This window comes from Mytilus californianus, unplaced genomic scaffold, assembly GCF_021869535.1.
Source record: "Mytilus californianus isolate M0D057914Y unplaced genomic scaffold, xbMytCali1.0.p SCAF_15, whole genome shotgun sequence".
NCBI classification, from domain to species: Eukaryota; Metazoa; Mollusca; class Bivalvia; order Mytilida; family Mytilidae; genus Mytilus; species Mytilus californianus.
The window spans coordinates 16,288,919-16,314,105 of NW_026262637.1; the positions used below are offsets into that span (position 1 = coordinate 16,288,919).

The 25,187-nt window shown below is 32.4% G+C and overlaps 1 protein-coding gene across 3 annotated transcripts in view; it reads right to left on the reverse strand.

Annotated features, from left to right (window-relative positions):
- LOC127725528 (protein mono-ADP-ribosyltransferase PARP14-like) overlaps positions 1-25,187 on the reverse strand; it is a 41,248-nt gene that overhangs the window by 12,145 nt on the left and 3,916 nt on the right. For 2 of the 3 annotated variants that reach the window (XM_052232564.1, XM_052232563.1), the window contains exons 4-15: positions 24,782-24,958; positions 22,610-22,909; positions 20,529-20,765; positions 18,665-18,901; positions 14,615-16,348; positions 11,822-12,274; positions 11,075-11,160; positions 10,476-10,700; positions 8,510-8,731; positions 6,459-6,552; positions 1,280-1,477; positions 639-704 (exon numbers count right to left, since the gene is read on the reverse strand). In XM_052232564.1, the coding sequence (XP_052088524.1) occupies positions 639-704; positions 1,280-1,477; positions 6,459-6,552; positions 8,510-8,731; positions 10,476-10,700; positions 11,075-11,160; positions 11,822-12,274; positions 14,615-16,348; positions 18,665-18,901; positions 20,529-20,765; positions 22,610-22,909; positions 24,782-24,958 (4,029 nt within the window). Of the gene's footprint in view, positions 1-638; positions 705-1,279; positions 1,478-2,640; positions 5,398-6,458; positions 6,553-8,509; positions 8,732-10,475; positions 10,701-11,074; positions 11,161-11,821; positions 12,275-14,614; positions 16,349-18,664; positions 18,902-20,528; positions 20,766-22,609; positions 22,910-24,781; positions 24,959-25,187 lie in introns of those variants that run through there. The other variant, XM_052232565.1, reaches the window with a different exon arrangement.

A 25,187-nucleotide genomic window follows, 5' to 3' on the forward strand; every position in this document is an offset into this window, starting at 1 on the left:
TATATGCCTTTGAGTTATATAGAAGACATTTTTACTATTCTAAATATAGAATACAGTTTATGATTAAAAGTATGGTAATCAAATTAGAGGTCAATGAGAGTCAAGCTATTATGCAGGTTCTGGTGGTGATGTTTTAGGCCAACTCTTATGTACTGCCAATAAAATAATATTTACCCAGACATTTGTAGTTTTTACTTACTTTTTTAATTTAAGAAATAACTGTAATATTTTTTCTGTCTATGAAGAATTAACATCAAAAATGTGGTGCACACTGAATAATCCATGTAGCGAGTTATTTTAAAGTGTGTACCACATTTTTTATGTTATTACAAATAGACAGAAAAATATTAAAGTCATTCCTAATAATTAAATGCTAAATTCCATTTTCAGCCGGAGTAAATCGTGAAAAAACATTGATGACGTCACAGTCACATGACAAAATTATGTCTATGAGCTGATAGACAAAACACTGTCAGCCAATCAGAAGACGTGTTACATCCAAAATTAAATTATATATATATATTTGTATATTTATGCTATTTTTGAGAAATCATAATTTTTAACAATTGAAATTATTATTAAGTAGTCTTTTTTTTAACACTGCATAATTAAACTACTATATATATAGATAATATTACTTTGATCCTTTAGTTGTTTTTCTAGTTCTTGTCCTCCTTTATTCTTTATAGCTCGGGCCACAGCACCTTAAATTAATATAAACAATAAAATAACATATCTACCAGGAAGTCATCTTGGTTAACAGTTACAACTTAACATTTACAAATTTTTCTGCATACAAGTTTGAATCTAATTTGATGATCAACAGCTATTTCAAATCATAAGCTGTTCAAAAAAATAACTTCAGTGGAAATGAGATTTATAGTGCATTTACACGCTCATTAATTGGTTTATGGAGTAGCTATTATTGTCCTTTTGACATAAAGTCACATAAAGTCATGACCAGCCTTCTGCTGAACTGTCTACTTTTACTCACAAATGAAGGTCTCATGGTGAACTAAGTTGCTTATGTCCATGTCAATAGGACTCTGGTGAATAGTTGTCTCATATATATGAAGTTTATAATGTTAACAGATTTATAGAACACTTATTAAGTAACTGTGTAATATTTAACACTTCATATATATACTTAAGATGCCAAATATGTTTGATGGTAAAACAAGTTTTATTTATTACGGTTATATACCTTAAATCAAATTAAATTGTTATTGATATCTAATTCAGTTTTCCAGTTTTCTGTATTAAGTGTGAAATTTTTTACCAATGGTTAAATCTAACTCTGTGTTTGTTCCATTTACAATGGCATCCACTTTGACAGCAGTTATGTCCCCTTGGTAGACTTTGAGCACTACGTTTCCCATATTGACACTGTACTCTTTGTCTGCAGCTGAACTGTACTGGTTCCCTGGTGGAGTCAGTTTCTGATGCTTTTTGTCAGGTCCTTTCTTTGCACTGTTAGCTGAAATAAAGCAAATGCTTATTATTGATATATTAAAGGTATAAGGTGGGTTTTCTTGTAAATTTATTAATTACAAACACATTTTGTTCCTGTAACAAGTCAGTTTATCAGGAGAATTTAAGTGTTGGTAACTTTAAATCTTTTTCAAATGATCTGGTGTTTGATGTGAACTGTATAACATCCCTGTCAAATGAATTTTTTTTGGCAATTATTTCTGTTCTGAAATCAGATTTCATGTTAACATGATACAAAGTCATGTTTTTTCGAAATCATTGCTCATCACCAATTACATGCTACATTAGTTATTTTTTTAAATCATGATTGAATTTATGTTTGGATTACTGCGCTGGTGTTATTTAAGTGTTTTTTTACAAGGTGATTATTATTAAATGGTTTTTGTATGCAAGTAATCTGAATTTGTATTGGTGAAAATACTTTCTGCAAAATTTGTGAATTTACACAGAAAAAGTAAGTACACCAGACACCAGACTCCCTACTTGACATGTCAGCTAGGTCAGTCAAGTTAACTAAAACCAAGATGTGGTATGATTGTCAAGAAAAGCAATTATAGACTAGAGACCAAATCAAGTGGAAATAAGCAACTAAAGGTCACCCAACAATCTTCATTGGTGAGCAAAACACACACCATATAGTATTAAAGCTATAAAAGACCCTGACATCACAAAATTTAAAATAATTCAAACTAAAAAAAAGGAACAGCCTAAATCATGATATGACAATACACAAAAAACAACATACAGAAACTAATGACTACAACTGAATCAAATGCTTGAGACAGGAACATATAGAATATGATGGGGTTAAACCATGAAGATCATATGCTGTAAAAAAAACACAAAATAAAAAACATACATGCAGTCATGCTACCAACATAATGACCACTAACTTAAATTGATCAGGGAACTAAATATAAATAGCAGGGCACATCTGTAATTTTGAAAGCAAGGACAAGTGTAAATCACTATAGGAAGCTAGCTAATGAAGCCACAGATGAAGCTTGAATATATTGTTCAAGAAAATTTAATCTCCTAATAAAATTTAACACCTCAATTTGTGCTCATCAAAAATAGCTGTCTTTAAGCATTTACATATTATACCACTATCCCTTTTCATTCATTTGAAAACATAGCAAAATAAGAAAACAACTTTCTAATTCATTTAATAAGAAAAAAATCAACAATATGATAATTTAATAATAGAAAGCCCTGTAATAGAATAATCTAGTCCTTTTTTTCAATATGCAAACCAAATGTTTTTGGATTGCAATTAAGTTTTTAAGGTTATTTTACTGAAATTAATTACTGAAACATAATTCCTTCGACTGTCTTTTTGAACCAGTAGGATCAATTATGCCGATTGTTTGATTCCAGATGTTAGAGTGATAATTTAAATTTATTTCCTAATTTTATTTCTTGAATTTCAAAAGGGGACCTCGGTGGCTGAGTGGTTCAAATAGTTCATCTACTTTATCACTAAAACTAGGATTATGAGTTCAATCCCACATGGCATTGTGTTCAGCTCCAATCTTAATTGACCACTATTTCCATTTTCCGACCAAAGGTTGCAGCTATCAATGCAAATAAGCAATATAGCTTCCTCCACCAATAAAAAATGACCAACATGATATAGACAATAGTGCTGAAAGTGGTGTTGAACACCAAAAATCAATCAATCAGTCAGTCTCTTCAGTGTTGGTCAGTAAAGTAACTGTTTCCAGGGTCATAAAATGTAAATCAGGAATTGTAAATGCAATTTTCTTAAACTGCGGTTATCATAATATGTTTAAATAAAAAGAGCCCCACTACTTTAAAAAATGTGTAAAAATTAATGCCACTTTAAAAGAACATACAGACCAAAAATGTTCATACACAATAGTCATATACTGAACATGTTCATATAAATTCATCTAAATACAAATCAAAGCTACATTAACAAAAATTCCACATTATTTTTAAAATCAATACATAATATGTTTTACTTAAAGGTTCAATACATGTATATTAAAGTCATCATTTATAAACCAATCTTACTACAAATAAACATAAATATCACAGATTATTTGTTTTTCTTTGTCTTAAGATTGATCCCTATGTATGCAGAAACATGTTTCATAGCTTGAAATACCATTTTTGCCAAGTTTGTTTTAGAATAGATGTTTTTCAATTAAATTTCAAATGTTAAAGGACTTTGTAAGTTAATCAAAATAATATTTATAACAGACAAAATTATGTTTTTCCGAAGTAATAAACATATATAGAACTCAAAAATATGTTACTGAATATGATACAATATGTTTTATGTGCTTTCAATTTCATAATTATTATTTTTATTTTGCTAAATTTCCCTTAAGGATACACTCACTGGAAACAAGACCTTATGAATGATAATATATACTTGTAATCATTATATAATTATGAATTTAACACTTTATTTTAGATTCAAAATGATTTAAGTAACCTAAGTTTGTTTACACTAATCTATAAATTCAATGTAAAAACTTGCTAAAATCATTTTAAGATCACTTATTTCCTAATTTGCCAACTTTAATGCTTTTAATAAATAGAATGCGATTTAATCTTAAAAATCGTGCATCACAATGTTCACATATACTAGCTAACCTCCTATGATTTTCATAGTTCTAAAATTGTATACCCTTTTATCAAACAAAATCGCACAGCAAAATAAAAGAGGTTATATAATCATGTTTCATCATAATTCTTCAGATTTTTACTAATTCAAGTATTGATTAATGCCGAACAACCAGAAAAAATGTAGGTTGCATACTCACATCATGCTAATTTCATTTTCAAATATTTAAAACAAAATGGTCCATATCACTTATGATTTATCTGAACATTGTCTACATGCAATTTCATCTTTCTCACAAAGCATCTGCTTGCAATACGGACAAACAGTCAAGACGAAAGTTTTCTGTGGCAACATGATTGAAGGTGAATCTTGATAAAGCGGAAAAGGTTTCATCTGTGATTGGTATAAGCATTGTACAAAGTGAGATCTTAATGTTCTTGTATCCCAGATAAGTTTTGAAGGATCTGTTCCATAGGCAATTGCTACCATAGAAGCTACGGCAAATAATCCACAGTCAACATTATTTCGCTGTCGCTGAAATGGACACATATCCACCGAAACTTGACCATTACTATCTCTATCCACGATAGCAAAGATGGCTCTTTTAGTATCAATTTGCAGATGTCTTTTCCAGCTATCAAATACTCTGACAGTATTAGGGGGACAACGTATATTAGATAGTGTTACCCAATGTCGACCACTGACATTAATAATTTGTATAAATTGGCCTTTTGGTTTTTTAAATCCTTCGGCTAAAGCTACAGTGACTGGCTGAAGTCCATCAATATTTGGATGGTTATTTTTAATCAATTGCATGGCCAATTCTACCTCAATGTCTTCTATCCAATAGTCGGGTTTATTTATTTTCTCCCATGTTTTAATGCTATACTGAGATTTAGATTTAGATATAGATGTATATGCTGGCATTGAAATAACTGGAGCAGACTGCATACGCTTCATCTGAGGTCTTTTTTGTCCTGAAGCAAATGCACATTTCATTTGTGAAAGTTCATCTGATTTAACTCTGTTCAACACATTTGTCTTTCTTTGCCATCTGTCATATTCATTTTCTTTTGGAATATGCCTATCCATCCTGTCTCTTTCGACATCCACAAGCAAAGTCTTAATCCTCGATGTGGTACGGGGGGTCCTTTCTTCTTCTTCCAAATCAAACACAGGCCTTCTAAACATTGGTGCTGTAGCATTATTTACTTCTGAATCTGCTAAATATGGACTATAATCCTCATCATCTAAATTATACCTTTGTTGAGGATTGGGTTGAAAATCTTCCCACATATCCATAGAGGAACCTAAAACAATATAAAAACAAATGCTCAATTAAAAAATACCCTTTCATAAATCTATTTCTCAAATTTCTATTCAAATTTGCAAAGTGATTTTGAATATTGTCAAAACAGAAAAAGAATGAGCATTTGTTTTTATATTTCTGCACAAAGCAAGACATAAAGGTGCAGTGATTTTGAATATTATTTAGTTGTGAAATAAGTATATCAAATTTGAACCATTGAAGTAAGACATGAGGCATTATTTCCTCAAAATATCAGTAAACTCATGGATGCCATAGATTTACTGGGACATACTCATCACTGCTGGAAGTAACAGAAAATCATGCTTTAAATAACAGAAGGAACTTGCTAAAGCTTAAGTTTTTAAGTACATGCCCATTTAAGAATCATGCAATAAGGGGGATTTGTGGGTCAAAGCCTAATATTAATTTTTTTCTGATATCTTATTAAAGAAATGAATTCATGCATTATTTTCCATTTTAACCTTTACCATGTGAAATAATTATCCGGTAGAATGCACTATTAAACTCATACAGAAGCAGATAACTCTGTATGCAAAATGTATGTCATGGTATTGCAGTAAAGGATAATTATTTTTCAATCCATTAATCTACACTCATATTTCAACTGAGTATAATAAATTGAATGTATTCCTGTTAAGGTTCTCCCAAGATTATAGAGCTATATTTCAACAGAAAATTGCACTTGTTCATTAATCAATTGATCTTAATCTATGCCATATCTCTTAATTGACTGATTGGTGGTTAATGCCACTTTCAACACTATTGTGGTATTTCATCGCGGTCAGTTTTTATTGGTGGAGGAAGCCGTCAACCTTCTAGATTTAATTGAACCTTTTTAAAACAACACAATGAAGTTAGTTGAATTTTATGTACACTTTTTGGTATTATAGCATTGTTACATACAAGTTATAATATATTATACTATGTTCAATTGTTTCAATTGTTTAACACAGTTTACTGATGCTACAAACTAGTTTAGTAATGCTACAAAATAAATTCAGTGTTCTAAGTTAGATGTATCAAACTATCAATGTTTCTGACCTCTGCCTTGATATCCTGTAGGTTTATCTGTAAAGTCCCTGTCATGTCTACCATGATGACTGCCTTGTCTACTTTTATCCTCATCTTCAAATGCCTACAATATTAATTAGCCAACATCATTTAAGGAAGAGTCAATACTTCCAACAATTCAAATAAACTAGTGGTTCATAAGTGTTTCTCGTTTCTTGTTTTTTTTTATATAGATTAGACCGTTGGTTTTCCCGACTGAATGGTTTTACACTAGTAATTTTTTGGGGCCCTTTATAGCTTGCTGTTCGGTGTGAGCCAAGGCTCCGTGTTGAAGACCGTATTTTGACCTATAATGGTTTACTTTTATAAATTGTGACTTGGATGGAGAATTGTCTCATTGGCACTCAAACCACATCTTCCTATATCTATAGACTATACAGAATTGTGAATAACTTTGACTTTGACCTTAGATTTAATGACCCTAAAATCAATAGGACATTTTTCTTAATATCAAAGTGATGTTGCAATCCAACATAGTATTCAATTTAGCATCCTGAAACCATTTTTTTCCCAACAATGTTGATCTCTTTTTGGGTACTTTGACTTTGACCTTAGACATGTTGACCTAAAAATCAACATGCATTTTCCACTCATTGCATGTGACTATAAATCTATGTCTGATGTAAAAGTTTCTTACATACTACAACTCAACCCTATCAAGCTTCAGACCAAATATATTATCATTTCCTTCAATAGAAGCTAATTAGAAAAGTCTGACAAAAGTTTTCTACCCAAAGAATAGACAGAGTTTAGCCATTGGCAATGCATGTATAAAAACATGTATTGTATTATTTTTTTTTTTTGCAAACTAATAGTCCATGTGCCAATTAATGATTTGATTCTGTTATTACACATTTTTTAAACAAATTACTTCCCTTTGTCAACCGTAGACTGGTTCTATACTGGACAAAATTGGCTTTTACCCACACAAAGCATGATAAATTTAAAGTGATATATCGGTATTTGAACCAATATATAGTGAAAAGTAACTTGTGGTATCTAAAGTATATATCTTAACAACAAACTAAATGTATTTAAAAGATTTGAAAAATTTAAAGGTTACACACATTACGCACAGATGAATTTACTCTTTCCGCTAGCTCTCCATTGTCAATATAAATGAATGTCCCTCTATTTGTAAGGGTTCAGCGGAACTCAGTGTCTCGCCTACTTTTGCTGTTGTCTTTGGGGAAAAAAATTATTAAAAATTTTCCTCTAGATACTATCTTTTGATTGTTAGAAGCTTCTGTCCAAGTTCGGTAAAAATACAGGATGGTTAATGAATCTAGTAAATGTTTTAAAAACTTTAACTGCAGACTGTATGTAATGTTAATTGGAAGAAAAACTAAGTTCATATACAAGTAATATACGTATAAACACGAAATAGATTCTTACAAAATTTCCTTCTAGATACTAGCTTTTGATCATAAACAAGCTTCTGTCCAAGTTTGGTACAAATCCAGGATAGTTTAAGAAAGTTATTAAATTTTTTAAAACTTTAACCACAGAGTGAATGTAATGTTAACTGGCAGAAAAACTAAGTCCATTTATAAGTATAAAATATTTTTTAAATTTACTTCTGGATACTATCATAAACATTGAGCTTCTGTCCAAGTTTGGTAGAATCCAAGGATATTTCAAGAAAGTTATTAAAATTTCAAAAACTTTAACCACAGAGTGAATATTTGTGGACAACACTGACAACGGAATGTAGGATCGCTATGTATTGCTTTTGCGACAAAAGTCTTAGACTCAACAAAAAGGGATCACTAATAACTGGGTTAATTTTGGGAATTTGCAAACCAACTATTATGAATAAAAAGTCTTTTTTTAAAACATATTGTACAAGTATCAAATATTCTAACTTGACATGGAACTGGTTTTTTTTTAATCATGTTATTTTAAATCAACAACTATTCTGTTTGAACATCTACCTATGAAATGAACATTTCTATTTTACAAAAATATTGCTTTCTATTCTTTAGACTTTTTTTATTTGATCTATTTTAAGTAAACTATACCTTGACTGTTTGATCATCTTTATCATACAGAACAAACAAGACTTTGGTAATACAGGAGCTTGGGTTCTGACTGGAATACTGATGTACCGCGTCATACATATGTTTGGCTACAAGACCTCGTGGATATCCAAGTTTTCCTGTACCCATGGCAGGCATGGCTACAGATTTACATCCTTTGCCTTCAGCTTTAGAGAGGCAACCATTAATGAACTTTTCCAGAACCTATAAGTATCAACATACTAAATTGTGTATTGTATTGATTATCTGATTTGCTACACAATGATATTGTTAAATATCAGCTGTGAGCCAAGATGTGAACCTTTAAATAAGCAAAGAATGAGTTATAATTCTCCATTTTTTCAGTATTGTGTATACCTTTTAAAACATTTGGTTGAGGCAAACTTAAAGTTCAAGAACGGAAACGAAAAACTCGGCAATTTTTCCATTGTAAAGGGGCATAACCAAGAGTCCTTAAACTGTCATATTTGCCAGTCATGTCCTTAAACTGAAAGAATTTGTCCTAAACGAGTAATTGGGATTTAGGACAAATTTTATTTTTTAACAGAAATAATTTCGGTCATTTGGTTGAGATCGAGTTTCTAATTCGTCATTTTGAACTTGTTTTTGTTTTGTTATCCCTTTCCTGTAATAAAACTGCCACTGCAGTATATTGTTATAATCCTGAGGGCCCTCCTAATAACTATATTAATGCCTCGGAGAAATATTGGCTAATGATCGCTAATCTCTTTACCTGTGTTTTTCATTCACACCTGGCTATTGATCAGAACTAACATTATAAAGAAATTAAAATTCCATGACAACTGTCTTAATTATTTAATTACTTTTCAGCTAAGAAAATTGTCAATTCTGATTTAAAATTAAATTAAAACTTGATTTTATTTACATAGAAAGAAGTATTTTTCACTATCACACACATGCTTTGTTTACTATGTAATACGCATGCTTGAAATTCTCTTCTGCAGAGTAGACACTTAATCGTAAATTTAAAATGATTTCATGCTAAATAAAGCAAATGCAACTATTATCATTAATATTCAAACACTATCAAAGGTAAAAAAAAGCAAAAAGCCGATGATTTCCTGTGAATTTGATAAACAAAACTAATCCCGGAAATGAGTCCAGAATTGTTCGTTTTAGTATTGTCGCAAAACATTCGGTTTTAATTTTGTCTTGAAAATCGAAAGAAACGTTAGCGATGTCTGAGAAAATTATCGTTTTGAGTCAGTTACCTTCCCTTAATTGCTCATGAACGATTTTAGGAAAATGGTAGGAAAATTCATGAAGTAAATGCGATGCAACAGTTAAACAAGTTCATTGATGCTACGAGTAACAGCATACTCAGTATTGACAGTAATGTTATTTTGACAATCTTTTTTTGAAAAAAGGCACCAACTTTTAAGTTATCTCAAAATGACCGAAGTTAGGTGAAAAAATTTCCATATCCTTGGGCATAACTCTAGAACAGTAAAACAGATGCTACCAATAATGGTAATAAACAATGTGAATAAGTTTCATAACATTTGGTTGAAGCAAATTTAAGAAAGAGAATGGAAACAAATTATTAAATTTGTTAACAAGCATAACTCTAGAACGGTTAAAGTGGCCCCACCAAATTTCAACCTTCATCTGTATTTTGTGGTAATAAGCATGTATTGTGAATAAGTTTCATAACATTTGGTTGAGGCAAACTTAAGTTAGAGAAAAGAAACAAAAAATTCAGCAAGTTTTCCATTTGTAAAGGGGCATAACTGTAGAACAGTTAAAGTGATGTGACCGATGTGTTTTTTTTTGTAATAAGCTTTGTGTATAAGTTTCATAACTTTTGGTTTAGGCAAACTTAAGATAGAGAAGGGAAACAAACGTAGGGATGTATGGATGTATAAAACTTAATGCAACCTTTGCCTCAGTGTGGGCATAAAAATTTAAATAAGGATATAAATTTTACCTTAATACCACCTGTATTCCATTGGTCTAAACATCCATGACAAACAATATTACAATTTAAGTTTCCACCTGTTGTTACAGCTACTTCTCCGTAGTCAACACCTTGAGGATATTTCTTGGAACATTCATCTTGTAACCTTCGACCTCCTTCTCTTAGTAGGGAAGCTGAAACTGCACCTTGATTCAACTGCAGTCCCTTAGATGTGGTATTCACAATAGCATCAACCTAAAGAATGACAAAAATACCTTTAGATGTCTTTCTATCAAATACTTCAAAATAGTTTTTTGTTCATTGACTATTTTCATTGATGTAAATATGAATTAACTTAATATCAATAAAACATCAAGTAAAAAACAACTAAAAAAATAAAGATGCCAACATCTAATTTTAAAGTATAAACTGCTGTCCATACAATATGTAAAGCTGTTAATTGTCTTATTACAAATGTTTATGTTTTATGCATATGCAGTTTTCCCTAATTCGGAAATTGTGTCATTTATATTCTCATGCAATTGATGTGCTTGTCGAAATCAGGTTCCCAGCAACACAAAACTGTAATGAAGATTTGTACAGACATACCACTACTAAAATTTGCTCACCCTCATTTTTGCTAACTCTCCTTTAACAACCTTGATCTCTATACTTCCTGCTGAGATAGGACCAGAATGTCCTGGTGACATTCCACCTGTTAAAAGAAATAACATTATTTAGCACCATGTATACTATTGAAAAAGTCAAACATTTTTTTGGTTCATTTAACATCTGATATAAAAAAAAAATAAAGTAAAGGCAAAATGGAGGCAGCATCCACTGCCCTTTCTTAAAGCAATATAAGCCATCAAAATCGCAATTTTTTTAAAATGCTATAAAAGAGGTGAAATGAAAAATGATTAGTGAATTAAAAGGTTTACATAAAATTTCACGTCCTAAAAATCCTTAAGGTTACTGTTAAGCTGCTAACTAAACAATTCTGTTCATTAGTACCAGAGGAAAGTGGGACAATATTATTTATTTGACAAATGAACAGAAGGAGAAATGGAAGACAAAATCAAGAGTTGTTTCCCTTTTATTGCTATTTTTGAGGTCTATGTGCACCAATTTCTTCAAAATCAGCCATGTCCAACTTATGCAAAGGGTTTTTTTAGAAATGTTTTAGTTTCTTTAAGCTTTGCTGAATTGATCACTATAATATAGCAAAGATCTCTTATCAGACTTGTTTGCACAACATGTTTGACTTTGGTTAAATAGTCAAACAAAACAAATCAACTATTTCCACCTCCGAAATGCCTTCCAAGGGAAATAACTCAAACAAAAATAACTTCATATCTAAACCATATAAAAGTTACCTGATTGTCTTCCACCAAACTTTCGTTTCCCATCTTTTGCCTGATCAAACATCTTGTCCCCAGCCTTCACAAACAGATCTACAGAATTCTCATTGACATCACATAGGTAAACAGTCTGAACAAGGCTCGACTTATTCCTCTTGAAATAGTCCCTAACTGCCTGGGCAATAGCTCTAGTTGCCAGGTGTGGAGGGTAACCAAATATTCCTGTACACAATGCTGGTATGGCAATGCTGGTATGTTTATTTTTCTGTGTGTCAACTAAGGCAGTTTCAACACACTGTTGTAGTGAGTCTTCCTCATTGTTAGAACCGCTTTGCCACACTGGTCCAACAGCATGGACAATCATCTTACAGCTCAACATGCCTGGTTTTGAACAGTAACATTCACCCTCTGTTAACTGGCCATTATAACTTGTGAACTGGTCACATTCATCTTGAATGCTCTTGCCACCTATAAAATGGCCACTTTTAATAAAAACTGCATTATATAATTTATGAGAACACTTTAGATTTCATGAAGTTTGACAGAATATACAGAAAAATCTATAAGATATCATAGAATAATTTATCATACATTTTAATTCATTCAAACATGAATGAAATAAGGTAATAGGAACTTTGAATATTCTGCTTAGTATCTAAGCTTTTAAAAATGTTTAAGAAATTTCTCTAACAATCTAACCGAGAAGGACTTTTATGTAAATATTTGCTGCTAAAAGCATGAAAAGATTTCATATTTGTATTATCTGAAGGTAATCCTGAAAAAGGTAAATCCAGAAAAGCACTACAGACAAATTTACAAAGTATTATATAAGTAGAATTATTTTAATGCAATCAGCTCTCTCTTCTAGGATAATAACATTTAATTTCCCTTTATTAAATGAGGATCCAGGATTTTGAAAATGTGTGGGGGGGGGGGGGGGGGGGGGGGAGGGGGCAGACAGGCAACCCACTAAATCTTAATTTTTTTTATTTTAACAATTTCAAGGGGCACTAGCTGTCAAATTCATGTTCACCAATTTGACTCAAATTCTCATATCTGATTTATAACAATGTAATTAAATATTTACCCAAATTATAAAAAACCTAAAATAATCAATTTAAAGAGCATGGGATCGATAATATGTAGCTTCGTTTCGTGTGTATTTTAGTCTAGACCAAGGCTTCCAAAACGGTCATATATGCCGGACATTTGTATAATGTCCGGTAAATGTCCAGCTGGGCAAAGCATGAAACGGTCATCTACTTTTTAGTTTTCAAGGCTTTCTTGCTTAAGAGACGGTCATTTTAACATAATTCGCAATCTTTTTGACCCAACATTTTGCCTTTAACAGCCACACATTTCCGGTCATAAAAGTGACATGATCATTAAGTACTATCAAAACAACCCCTACTTTAATACCTTCTCATTTTAATCAAGGCTAATTAGTTGTTGAACAGCTGAAATTTACCTGTTCAGGTGACGAGTAAACTATTTTGAACCGGACATTGATCGGTCTATTCAAAGTTATTTTCTTATATTTCAGCGTTTTGCTTCTAATTAATTTAGCCAAAAAGATTTAAATTATCAGAAATAGGTTAACAAAAATAATTTGATGAAAAAATTTAAAAGGTGAAAATGAAAAATCCTCATAACCACGTTGTTTGAACCAGAGACATGTGCGCAGGTGTGAAATTTAATTATGCATCCTTATTTCTTCAAAAAATGCTTAAATTGTCATTGATACCTTTATCTCACGTTTATTTCGAATATTTTCTTGAAGAAATAACGTAGATAGAGCTACTTACACACATTCATGCTTTGCAAACGTACACGGAATTTACGTATCCGTCTCTGGTCCATGTTTTACCATTGTCAAGATAACATCCGCTTTAGATTTAAAAACGAAAGTTTTTGACAACGTTATTTTGCACAAATAAAGAGTCTAAGGCAGATATAAGTACGCTGATGTTGCACACTTCAAATGATGCACTGCCAATTTAACAGTTTACGTCAGGACTTCAAATTTGAATCAAAGAAAGTTTAATATCGTTTTTTTTGGTCAATCATTGTGATGGCCAACTCGGCAACTGATTACCATTATTGCCTTTTGTTAATTTTGTCTTAAGGGATTAAAATCGGGATAATATATAAAATGTCCGGCTGGCTAAAAATAATTTTGGAAGCCCTGGTCTAGACGCCATCTAATTAACTATCGAGTCCCAATACCTCCGATGGCCATATAAGCAATATAAACATAAATATAGATATAAATAGAAACCGGACTTGTGCAATTGGATTTTTCTAGGTCTGTTTAATTTCATATTATAGATTAAAAATATATGTTAATCATCGTTTTTACCTGTATAAGAATGATGTTTTGTGGATTGAATCAGTCAATCAAATGATTTACCTTTGTTTCACTTTCAATGTTGACATTCTTTTCCTTTAAATAACTCAGCACGCACGATTCATGCGTTTTCCATCTCTAGCTAAGGGGTTAAATTGGAGTTCACAGGAATACAGATTCAATGAGGTCAAATTATTCACTTGCAAGTGAATAATTCATCATCAATGTTTCTTAGCTTATTTTGACAAAATTGAACCATACTGGCTGCTAAAAGCGCATGTTTGTTTCACTATTTCACTTTTATTAATGATTGAACAAAAAAAATCATATTTTATATTTTTAATATATCTCGTAGCTAGTGCCCCTTTAACATAAATCTAACAATACTGATGCAAACTCATTGTTAATCCACATTCCACTCATAACATATTAAAAGGATATTACAAAATTTAAATACATACCCCTTTGTACCAGAACTTTAGCCAGACCGCCACTGTGAGCCAAATCTTTATTAGCTGCATTGACAATAACATCAACATGCAGTCCAGTAATGTCCCCCTTGACAACAATGACCTCTTGACCTCCAGCTGCAGAGTATACTGCTCTCTCATCAGAACTAGCACCTTGTCTAGGTCTAATTTGACCTGATGAACTTTCACCTTCATCACTATCACTACTGATAACAACACCCGCCTGTTTGCTAACTTGTTTCAGTTTTGTCTTTCCTTGGTTACTATTCATTAATTCCTGTAAACCTGGTTTGTCCATAGAATGCTTGGTTTTATATATTTTCTGTACTAATGCCTCTATTTCATGTTCAGCATCATTAATTCCCTGGGGATTGCCTTTAATCAGAATGCCATCACCCTTCACAGCCACAATAATTTTTTGTTTACGTAAACCTTTCTCAAGATCATCCACTTCATCCTTCATTTGTTCCTGAAGGAACTTCAACTGAGCTGGTGGCAAGTTGATTGTTATTTCCTTTTCAGAATTATCCAGGAAATAATCTTGTATTTTCTCTCTTATCATTCCTGCTTCTCCTTTTGAAGTACAATACAGGATTATCTGCCCTTGCTTGTCCTCTATAATTTCTGTAATAATTGATTTTCTCTCATACTCATCGCGTATTGCCTGAATATATTGAGCCCATTTAGGAGACCGCATTACAGACTTTTGTAGATTGTCAACGTGGACCTGGGTCTCCACTACACAATCTTTTAAGATCATAGAAGCTGCTACAGCATCTGCATCAGACATGGAATACATTGTTATTGTGTTACCTTGGATATCCCAAACTCCAATCAGGCCTTTATCCTTTATCTTTTTCCCAACATATTTCTTTACTTCCTGTCTCTGCAAAAACTGTATATAAGCTTGTGATTTTGTCCCAATAGATGCTGATGTTATGTCATTCAGTGTTTCAAACATCATTATTTTGGCTCCACTGATATTTCCAGATAGCCCATTAAATGATATAACCAGCTTTTTTGTGTCTATTTTTACATCCATTTTCTCAAACTTTTGTTTGACCTTGTCTTTGAAGTGTGTATAAACCAGAATCAACAACTGGTGATGCTTTAGTTTAGTATCTTCTTGAATTGATTGTTTCTTTCTGTCAAGGTCTGCAGAAACTTCATCTATTATTTGTTTCATTTTATCTGAAACTTCTTTCACTGGAAGAGTATAACCAGCAATAATGATTTCACAAACAGGTGGTTTCTCAACACTAAGAGTAACACCATCAGGATCTGAAATATTAATTTCCCGAAGTTTTTCCATCACAGGACCCCAAGCATCTTGTAATGTTGAATGCTTCTCTGTAACCAGTGCATCAACAAAACCACTTATATTTTTCCTGATTTCTTCACCCCAAGACTTTGCCAGTTTCCGGCAATCTTTTGTTTCCTTGGTCAAAGCACAATCAATAGTTATTTCACTTTCTTGAGTTGAAGATGGCCATGTAATTTGTGCATAGATTTCCTGAAGCTCTTTTTCCATAGCATCTCTCTTTGTAGTTGAATGCTTCAAGAAGTTAATCTTATATTTGTCAATGTCAGTAATAACTAAAGATGGCAATGGTTTGAACTTTGGTCCTTCATTATCTGCTGGGACACCAAGACAATCATAGAAGACCTGCACCTTGAGTTTACAGTTGTCAATGGTATGGGATCTTTTACAAGCCAATAATGCATCTACAATGCAAGATTAAAGAAATAATAAGAAAGATATCTCACAACAATTTTGAATTCAGAGATAGAAAATGATGCATCAAGTCATAGACTTATGTTTCTAAATTCCAAAATCGACAACAAGTACACCAATAGTAATTAAAAATATTTTAAAATCAATAAGTGTCTACTACTATCACATGCTAAGACAAGAGTGCACACGCTGAAATGTCTTGCCTTCTTTACTAACCATTGATATTATGTTGATAGTCCTAAATATAAAGCTTTACTATAACTATCACATAAACTTAACATGATCCAAGAAAATGAGGTCAAAGTCATATAAATCAAACGAGAAATACATGTACACCTTACAATCGTTCAATACAGCAAATATAGTTGACCTATTGCTAATAGTTTCTAAGAAACAGGCTTAACCAAGAAAACTAAACATTGACCAATGAACCATGAAAATGAGGTCAAGGTCAGATGAACCATGCCAGGCAGACATGTTCAGCTTACAATCCTTCCACACAACAAATATAGTTGAATTATTGCTTATAGTTTAAGAAAAACAGACCAAAACACAAAAACTTAACAATGAGCAATGAACTGTGAAAATGAGGTCAAGGTCAAATAAAACCTGTGAAACTGACATGAGCATCATAAAATATTTCTATACACCAAATATAGTTGACCTATTGCATATAGTATTAGAAAAAAAGACCAAAACTCAAAAACTTAACTTTGACCACTGAACCATGAAAATAAGGTCAAGGTCAGATGACACCTGCCAGTTGGACATGTACACCTTACAATCATTCCATACACCAAATATAGTAGACCTATTGCATACAGTATAAGAAAAAAAACCCAAAACATAAAAACTTAACTATAACCACTGAACCATGAAAATGAGGTCAAGGTCAGATGACACCGGCCAGTTGGACATGTACACTTTACAATCCTTCCATACACCAAATATACTAGATATATTGCTTATAGTATCTGAGATATGGACTTGACCACCAAAACTTAACCTTGTTCACTGATCCATGAAACGAGGTCGAGGTCAAGTGAAAACTGTCTGACGGGCATGAGGACCTTGCAAGGTACGCACATACCAAATATAGTTATCCTATTACTCATAATAAGAGAGAAATTAACATTACAAAAAATCTTTTTTTTCAAGTAGTCACTGAACCATGAAAATGAGGTCAAGGACAATGGACATGGGACAGACGGAAACTTCGTAACATAAGGCATCTATATACAAAGTATGAAGCATCCAGGTCTTCTACCTTCTAAAATATAAAGCTTTTAAGAAGTTAGTTAACCCAGTTGCCACCGTCGGATCACTATCCCTATGTCAAGCTTTCTGCAACCAAAGTCGCAGGCTCAACAAAAACAAGCTTGTAAGCAAAAAAAAAAAAGGAAAAGCATTTTAGCAGAATTGTTGTAAGCCAAATATTAACCATAATATTTTATCTTTACAGAACATAACTCAGAGGTTTTTGTACTGCTATAACATCACTATGACTATGATGTCATACCTATACAGGTTACAGTAAATTGGTTATGTCACTGATTTTGCTTAAATTTTGCATACCGTACCATTTTGGCTTGAACTATAACTGAAAATTGAAAAATATCGCATTTATCTCTTTGATCATCCGAAATATTACTGATTGAATTCTTTCAAAATAGGTAAACCTGTGTATAGAAAGCACATAAAATCGGCAAAAACCCTCTTAAATTGGTGTTATAATCATCAAACTTCTAATTTCTAATACATAGGTTTTTCTCATAAAACTATATGTTGTTAATACATAAATTTCCGTTTTAATGATCTAAAATAATGATATGATTTTAAGAACAAAGGTTGTTTGCCGATATTATGTGCCTATTCTGTAACTTAAGAAATATGACCTTCAATTGAACATTCATAATGAGGGTCCATTATGGTATCCCCCTTAGGTTGCAAGGTCACTTTTTAAAATGCCTCAGGTCACCAGGTCACTTTTAAGCAAATTGAAGGAGTCTTTTAACATCTTTAAGTAAGGTTTTGAACATTTTTAAATACCACAAGTAAAGTTTTGAACAATTTTACATACCACAGGTAATTTTAAAAAGATTTCAGGTCACAGGTTGGATTTGGTCATGTTGGTGTCCCTTAATGAAGACAAATTGTATTAAAGGTTTACTTAAAAACCTGTAGCAATAGAAAAAAATCCCTGTTTCTATATCTACCTACATATTTAGCATAAATGGGTCTATTGATAAGAAAAACTTGACTCAGCATCTATAGGTTTGCATCAATATATATAAAAAAAAATCTACCTTCACCATTTTCAAAGTATATAACACAGTAATCCTCATCTCTATTCATTTTGACATCAGCAACACCCTCTACACCAGATTTCCTTTTATTATCAAAGTAATATTCCAGTCCACTTTCTGTTGTCTTCTCACTGAATCCTCGGACTACAATACAATTTGTCACAACCACAGGGTGAACTGTCAGGTAGCTTCCATTTAATGCCTTCTTCTTACATGCTGTCTGAATATCTCCAATATCTGGAGAAAAATCAAAAATATCATTAATTAAAAATATGCATTGCCTGATAATGAGAATAATTAAACATAAGTCATATACATTTTCAAAGTCAGTCTTGATCTGCAGAATATCTTTCATTGTCTTTGAATGATTCAAAATTATTTTAAATTCAATAAAATGCTCTGCTGGGCGCAGCTTGATACGACCGCAGAGGTCGAACCCTGGACAGTTGGGGCAAGTATGGACACAACATTCAAGCTTGATACAGCACTGAATTTGGATTGTGATTAAATATTTGACACAGCAAAGGTTTCTGACACAGAATGAATGTTGTCTAAGAACATAAAATTTTTTAATTTACCTATTCAAACCATATCATTACTATTTGCTTTTATATATATAAATCAGAAATAACCAATTTAAAATGGAAAATTTTAAAGAAAAAAAAAATCCTCCCCCAAATTTTTTGAACCCCCTTATGATTCATCACCCCCAAACTCAATCCCAGCCTTCCCTTTGTGGTATGGTACCTGCAGTACAATTTCAGAGAGACACAAGTTATTGTCTGGAAACTAGAAAAATGCTTGTTTTTTTACCCCTTTTTGGCCCCAAATTCCCAAACGTTTAGAGCAATTACCCCCAAACTCAAACCCAGCTTTCCCTTTGTGATATGGAACCTTGTAGTACAATTTCATATAGATCTATACACTTACACACAAGTTATTGTCCTGAAACTAGAAAAATGCTTGTTTTTTGCCCCTTTTTTGGCCCCTAATTCCTAAAATTTAGAAGCAATTACCCCCAAATTCAATCCCAGCCTTCCCTTTGTGGTATGGTACCTTGCAGTACAATTTCAGAGAGATCCATACACTTGAACACAAGTTATTGTCTGGAAACTAGAAAAATGCTTGTTTTTGGCCCCTTATTCCTAAACATTTTGAGCAATTACCCCCAAACTCAATTCCAGCTTTTCCTTTGTGATATGGAACCTTGTAGTACAATTTCAGAAAGATCCATACACTTAAACACAAGTTATTGTCATGAAACTAGAAAAATGCTTGTTTTTTGCCCCTTTTTTGCCCCCTAATTCCTAATATTTTGAGACAATTACCCCCAAAATCAATCCCAGCATTCCCTGTGTGATATGGAACCTTGTGGTACAATGTCAGAGAGATCCATATACTAACACACAAGTTGTGTCTGGAAGTTACAAAAATGCTTATTTTTGGCCCCTAATTCCTTAACTGTTGGTACCATAACCCCCAAATCCAATCCCAACCTTCCTTTTGTGGTATTGAACCTTATGGTAAAATTTCATAAAGATCCATTCACTTAAACTAAAGTTAGAGTGCGAAAACCAATGTGTCTTCAGACAACGACGACGCCAACGTAATACCAATATATGACCGCAAAAAAAATGATTTTTAGTTTGTGTTTATATTTCAGCAATGTGCTTTTAAAACTTATAAAAATGGCAATGGTTTAACATCGCTGAATTTACTCTGTGCTTATAATGTTTTCTTATGCTTAATCTATACTGTTTTCTAATGCTCAATTAAATGTATTATGTTAAGTTAAACAGATCTTACAGGTTGATTGGATACTAAATGTCTGATTTTATGCTTATAAGGTATTAGATATACACACTTATAGGTTCACAAAATGTAACAATAGCCTTCCCAGAATCCTCGTCACCAAAGTCTACTCCCTCTACATCAAACTTTGTCCTTGCTTCCAGGAAGTTAATAATGCCATCTTCAGTTGTCTTTGTATTAAAGCCTTTTACTAATGCCTTATTTTGATATCTTTTGGGTGGAATGTGTTTCTTTACTTGCAACTTTGAACCATCTACTGTATGGTTTTTCTGTAATGTCCTATCCACAGCTTTAAAAATTAAGAACAAATTTTCAAAAAATCATGAAAGAAAATTATTACAGCATGCACTTTTCTGTTTAAATTAAGGTACCAGATATGTTTCTTTTCTGTTATGAAACTGATTCAGTGATCTCATGGTAAAATATTCAACTCAATTGTGGGAGGTTGTGCGTTCGAACCTAGCTGGTTTAAACCAAAGACATAAAAAATTGGCATTTGCTGCTTTTCTGCTAAGCATATTAATACAGCATTTAGGAGTAAGACAACGACTAGTCTGTTCGAAGTAAAATTAATGTGTCTGGGTAGGTTGAAATGTCTTCTTGTTAAAAATCAATTCTAGTACTAATCTGGGTTAATTTCATGTTACATAATTATGTTTTCACCCTAAATATGCATCCATCCATCTTCCATCATTTCTGCTATGAGTTTAGACAGTAATATTGTCTAGCAAAAATTCTATTACTTGTAACTATGACCCTGATCTTAGACCTAAAGACAGGGATCCTTATCAAAGAAAGGTTGAAATCCAATATGAAGTATTTTATTAATTAAGCATTTATATATTATTCTCTGCAAAAATTGTGATTTGTTTTGTAACTATGACCTTGAGCTTTGACATATTGACCTGAAAACCAAGGGGATCTTGATCTCATTATGTCTGAAAAGGCTATAAAGTATTTGATTTAGCAACCCAAAACTACTGATAGATGGACAGGAAGGAAAAGAACTGTAAACCCTTGTATAGCTTGCAGTTTATGAAGCGGTCCTCAGAAAGGAGACTCATGCTATGTTATTATGTAAGATTTAGTTTTAAATTCAAACTAATTCAAGTGAATATTTTAACTTCAAATGATTAAATAATACTCAATATCCTGTGTTGCTTTTGTATAATTGTACTTTTGTTAGGTTTTTTTTGTTTTTTTTTTGTCTTTCTCCTTAAAAATCAAAGATTGTTTTCTACTGACCAGCTTGCACATGTGACACATAAACCATGACATAATCAGTTGACTGAATGATTCTGACAATAATACAAACAGGTAAACCTTTATTATGTTTGGTAATTATGGGGTAGAGTCTGTTAAAAAAAAAAAGAATGACAAAACAGACCAAAAAATGTAGGAATGATATGGGTCGCTTCACCAAATTTCTTAGCAGGCTCCACAAAAAGGAATAGTTATTCCTTGTATTGATGATCATTATTAATATACTTAATTAAGCATTATAAAACATGATTAGGATTTTCCCAGTAGTTAGATCTCGTCAAGTTGATAATTTTTTGCATTTTTAACTTAGCTAATATAGTTTTCAAGATAACAATAAAAGACTGAAAAAATTGGAAAAAATGGAAATTGCATTTGTTAGATAGCTCCTATAGTTTTAAAGCTTTGTAAAAACTAACATTTCAGGGATAACAACTCCAAAACAGATTCATAAATTTTTCTTTAATATTCAGGGTAAATAGAGTTTATTGTGCAGACCAATTTTTACTTACCCTTTTAATTTTTCTCTGGTTGCTACAATTTTAAAAATATTAGAGAACAACTGCAGGTTGACCCCTATGTTCTACTTTAGCCACAATGGCCATGTTGGTTATTCAACTTCAGACTTCCTATAGATGAAGCAGACAAACTTTTATTTCAATCCTTTGATCAGTTTCACAGGTAAAAATTTTTAAAGAACCGACAACAGCAGACATGTGGTCAGAATAACAGATGCAAAGTGATTGCAATAGCTAATAACTAATTATGAAATTAATTTCAGCATTGCTAAAATCAAAACATAAAAAAAGACAAACAATAATAGCCCACATAACATGTCATGTTCTTAGGACAGAAAACAAAACAATAAATTACCTTCTTCGTCCTCAAATGTAACTAAATACATGTCTTTATCCTCTATATACTCAATGTTTTCTACATCTGCATTAGCACCTTTCTTTGATTCAAAGTAATACATGATGGTATCTTGTGTTGTACGATCTGTCATACCTCTGACTTCTATTGTACAGGTAGGGGCTGGTTCACTGGTACTTAGGTTACTCTCATATTCTTCAGTTGTATCCATAGGCTCTTCTACATTAACATTATGGGCCTCCACTTCTATAACTTTATTATTAAACATTATAGGCATTTTCTGTAAAACGATGTCAACAGCTGAAAAAAGAATGTATAAAAGTTTTCTGTGTTTGTAAGATTTAAATAACATGATTTTTTTTATCCTGATCTAAAACAAGGACTTATTAATATTTGTCAATGCGATTCCATTTTAAGGGCATACAAAACAGATCCTAATTTGAATTTCCACTAAAAATTTTGACACAAATTAATGTTGATTTGCCTATACAGGGGTTAAAAAATTTTGTTACAGGTAACAAGCCCAGGACTTATTTGCAGCAGGATTTTACTAGCCCTGTTGGAAGAACTGCTAGCCCATCAAAACTGACCTGCTAGCCCGAGAATGCCTTACAAATCAGAGTTTGCTGCATAATAACAAAGTGGGTGTCCCTTGTTTTGAAGGCGGCATTATACACTGTATTTAATATTTTTAGTTGATCTGCTTTTTATTCTGTTGGTAAACAAACAGTGGTGCTTATCCTAACTTAGTTGTTCCCACATACAAACCAGACTTTTTATTGGCGTGCTCGGGAAAATAACAGCAATATTCTGTGTTTTTTTTTTCATCAGCAACACGGCCGACCTTGCCCAGGGGAATCTTTCTTTCCTGGACACTATTCCGATTTTCCAGGCCATATTTGGCATTTTTCATTTTCATCTACAGTTTTTCGTTTTAAAACTGACGAAGTTCCTGGGGTGCCCGTAATAAAATATTTAGAAATATTTGGTTGAATGGATTGGTTTCGTGCTCAACAGCTGTCCGACAAGACAGGTCAATACCGATCAATACAGTACCGTTAATTGCAAATCTCGGCATAAGAAATGTACAATACACCCCCCCCCCCCCCCCCCCCTTTGTACTGTTGTACTGAGAAATCAATATTTAAAGTAAGTACAAGAATTGCGATACCGGGCCACCCAGAGTTATTTGTTCTATTTTTAAAATATGTACAACAGGACCTGTACAAACCAGTTCAATTTCTTGGAATCCCGGATGACGTAATTGAATCTGATTGGCTAAGATAGAATAGTGATAAAGGGATTTTCCACTTTCTATTTTGGAAATGCCAAGAATTTTTTGTTACTAGTCCGTCAGGCATATTGCATTAAAAATTTTGATTGCCCAAGGCGTAATGCTTAAGTCCCAGGCGTCGGGCTAGTGGATTTTTTAACCCCTGCTATAGAAATATGCAAAGAAAATGTATCTAATCATGACTTACTTTTTGATATATCAGTTTGATGTTTATGAATGTCTGAGGTAAAAATGTCAATTTTCATTTTTCAATACTTTTCTGATAAAATAACACAGTTTAATTTCAAATTGAATGATAATTCCACCATTTCTTTTGCAGAATGTTCCTTATTTTCCAGATGTTAAAGTTACCAATAGGGAGGTATATTTGCGTGCGATAAACTAATTGTGTGAAATCTTTAATGACTGGTAACACAAAGCAGTACACATAAATGTGACATTACATTCTATAAAATTGAGGCGATTGTCCTCCTTCTTATGGCAATATCTCTGATTGACACTTGTTGAAATCTTATCTTATATCAAAAACAATCTGGTATTAGTACTGATCAAAGAAACTGTGAGGCATACTGTCAATGAGACAGAAACCCAACTTCACTAATAATCTAGTGGTCAACATGCAGAATTCATCAATTAAAAACAATTGTATCTATACAATGTAAAGCTCTAAATCAGCCCTAGACTAAAAATGTTGCATATTAATTCAACAGAGACTCATCATTATAGATCTGGCATCATTACCACATTTAATCTAATATGGACAGATGACAAAGTCTAAATGGCTGTATACAAAAAAATTGCCCAATTCTTTGAAAATCCAACATTCCTTTCCTTAAAAACATACAATAATTGAGCCTTAAGTTAATTAAGTTAAGTACCTTCAGCTTCTTCGAATGTAATAATAGCAGATGCAGTGTCTTCATCATATTCCACATCCTCTACGTCTCCACCACCAAACTTCCTCGTGTTCTCAAAAAAGTATGTTAAGCTATCCTGTGTAGTTGTTGGAGGCAACTTCGTCACTTTCAACATGTTGGTGGTAGTTTTCTTTGGTTCTTATAAAATAGCAAACATAAATTGTGAAAAATGTATAAAATATTGAAAATGTACAATACATTTAAAAGAGAGGGAAAATATACCAAAGGGACATTCAAACTCATCGGTCAAAAATAAATTGACACTGTCATGGCAAAAAAAGATAAATTGACCAAAAGACAAACAACAGTACACAAAACATTAAAGACTGAGCAACAACCCCCCCCCCCCCCCTCCCCACAATGATAG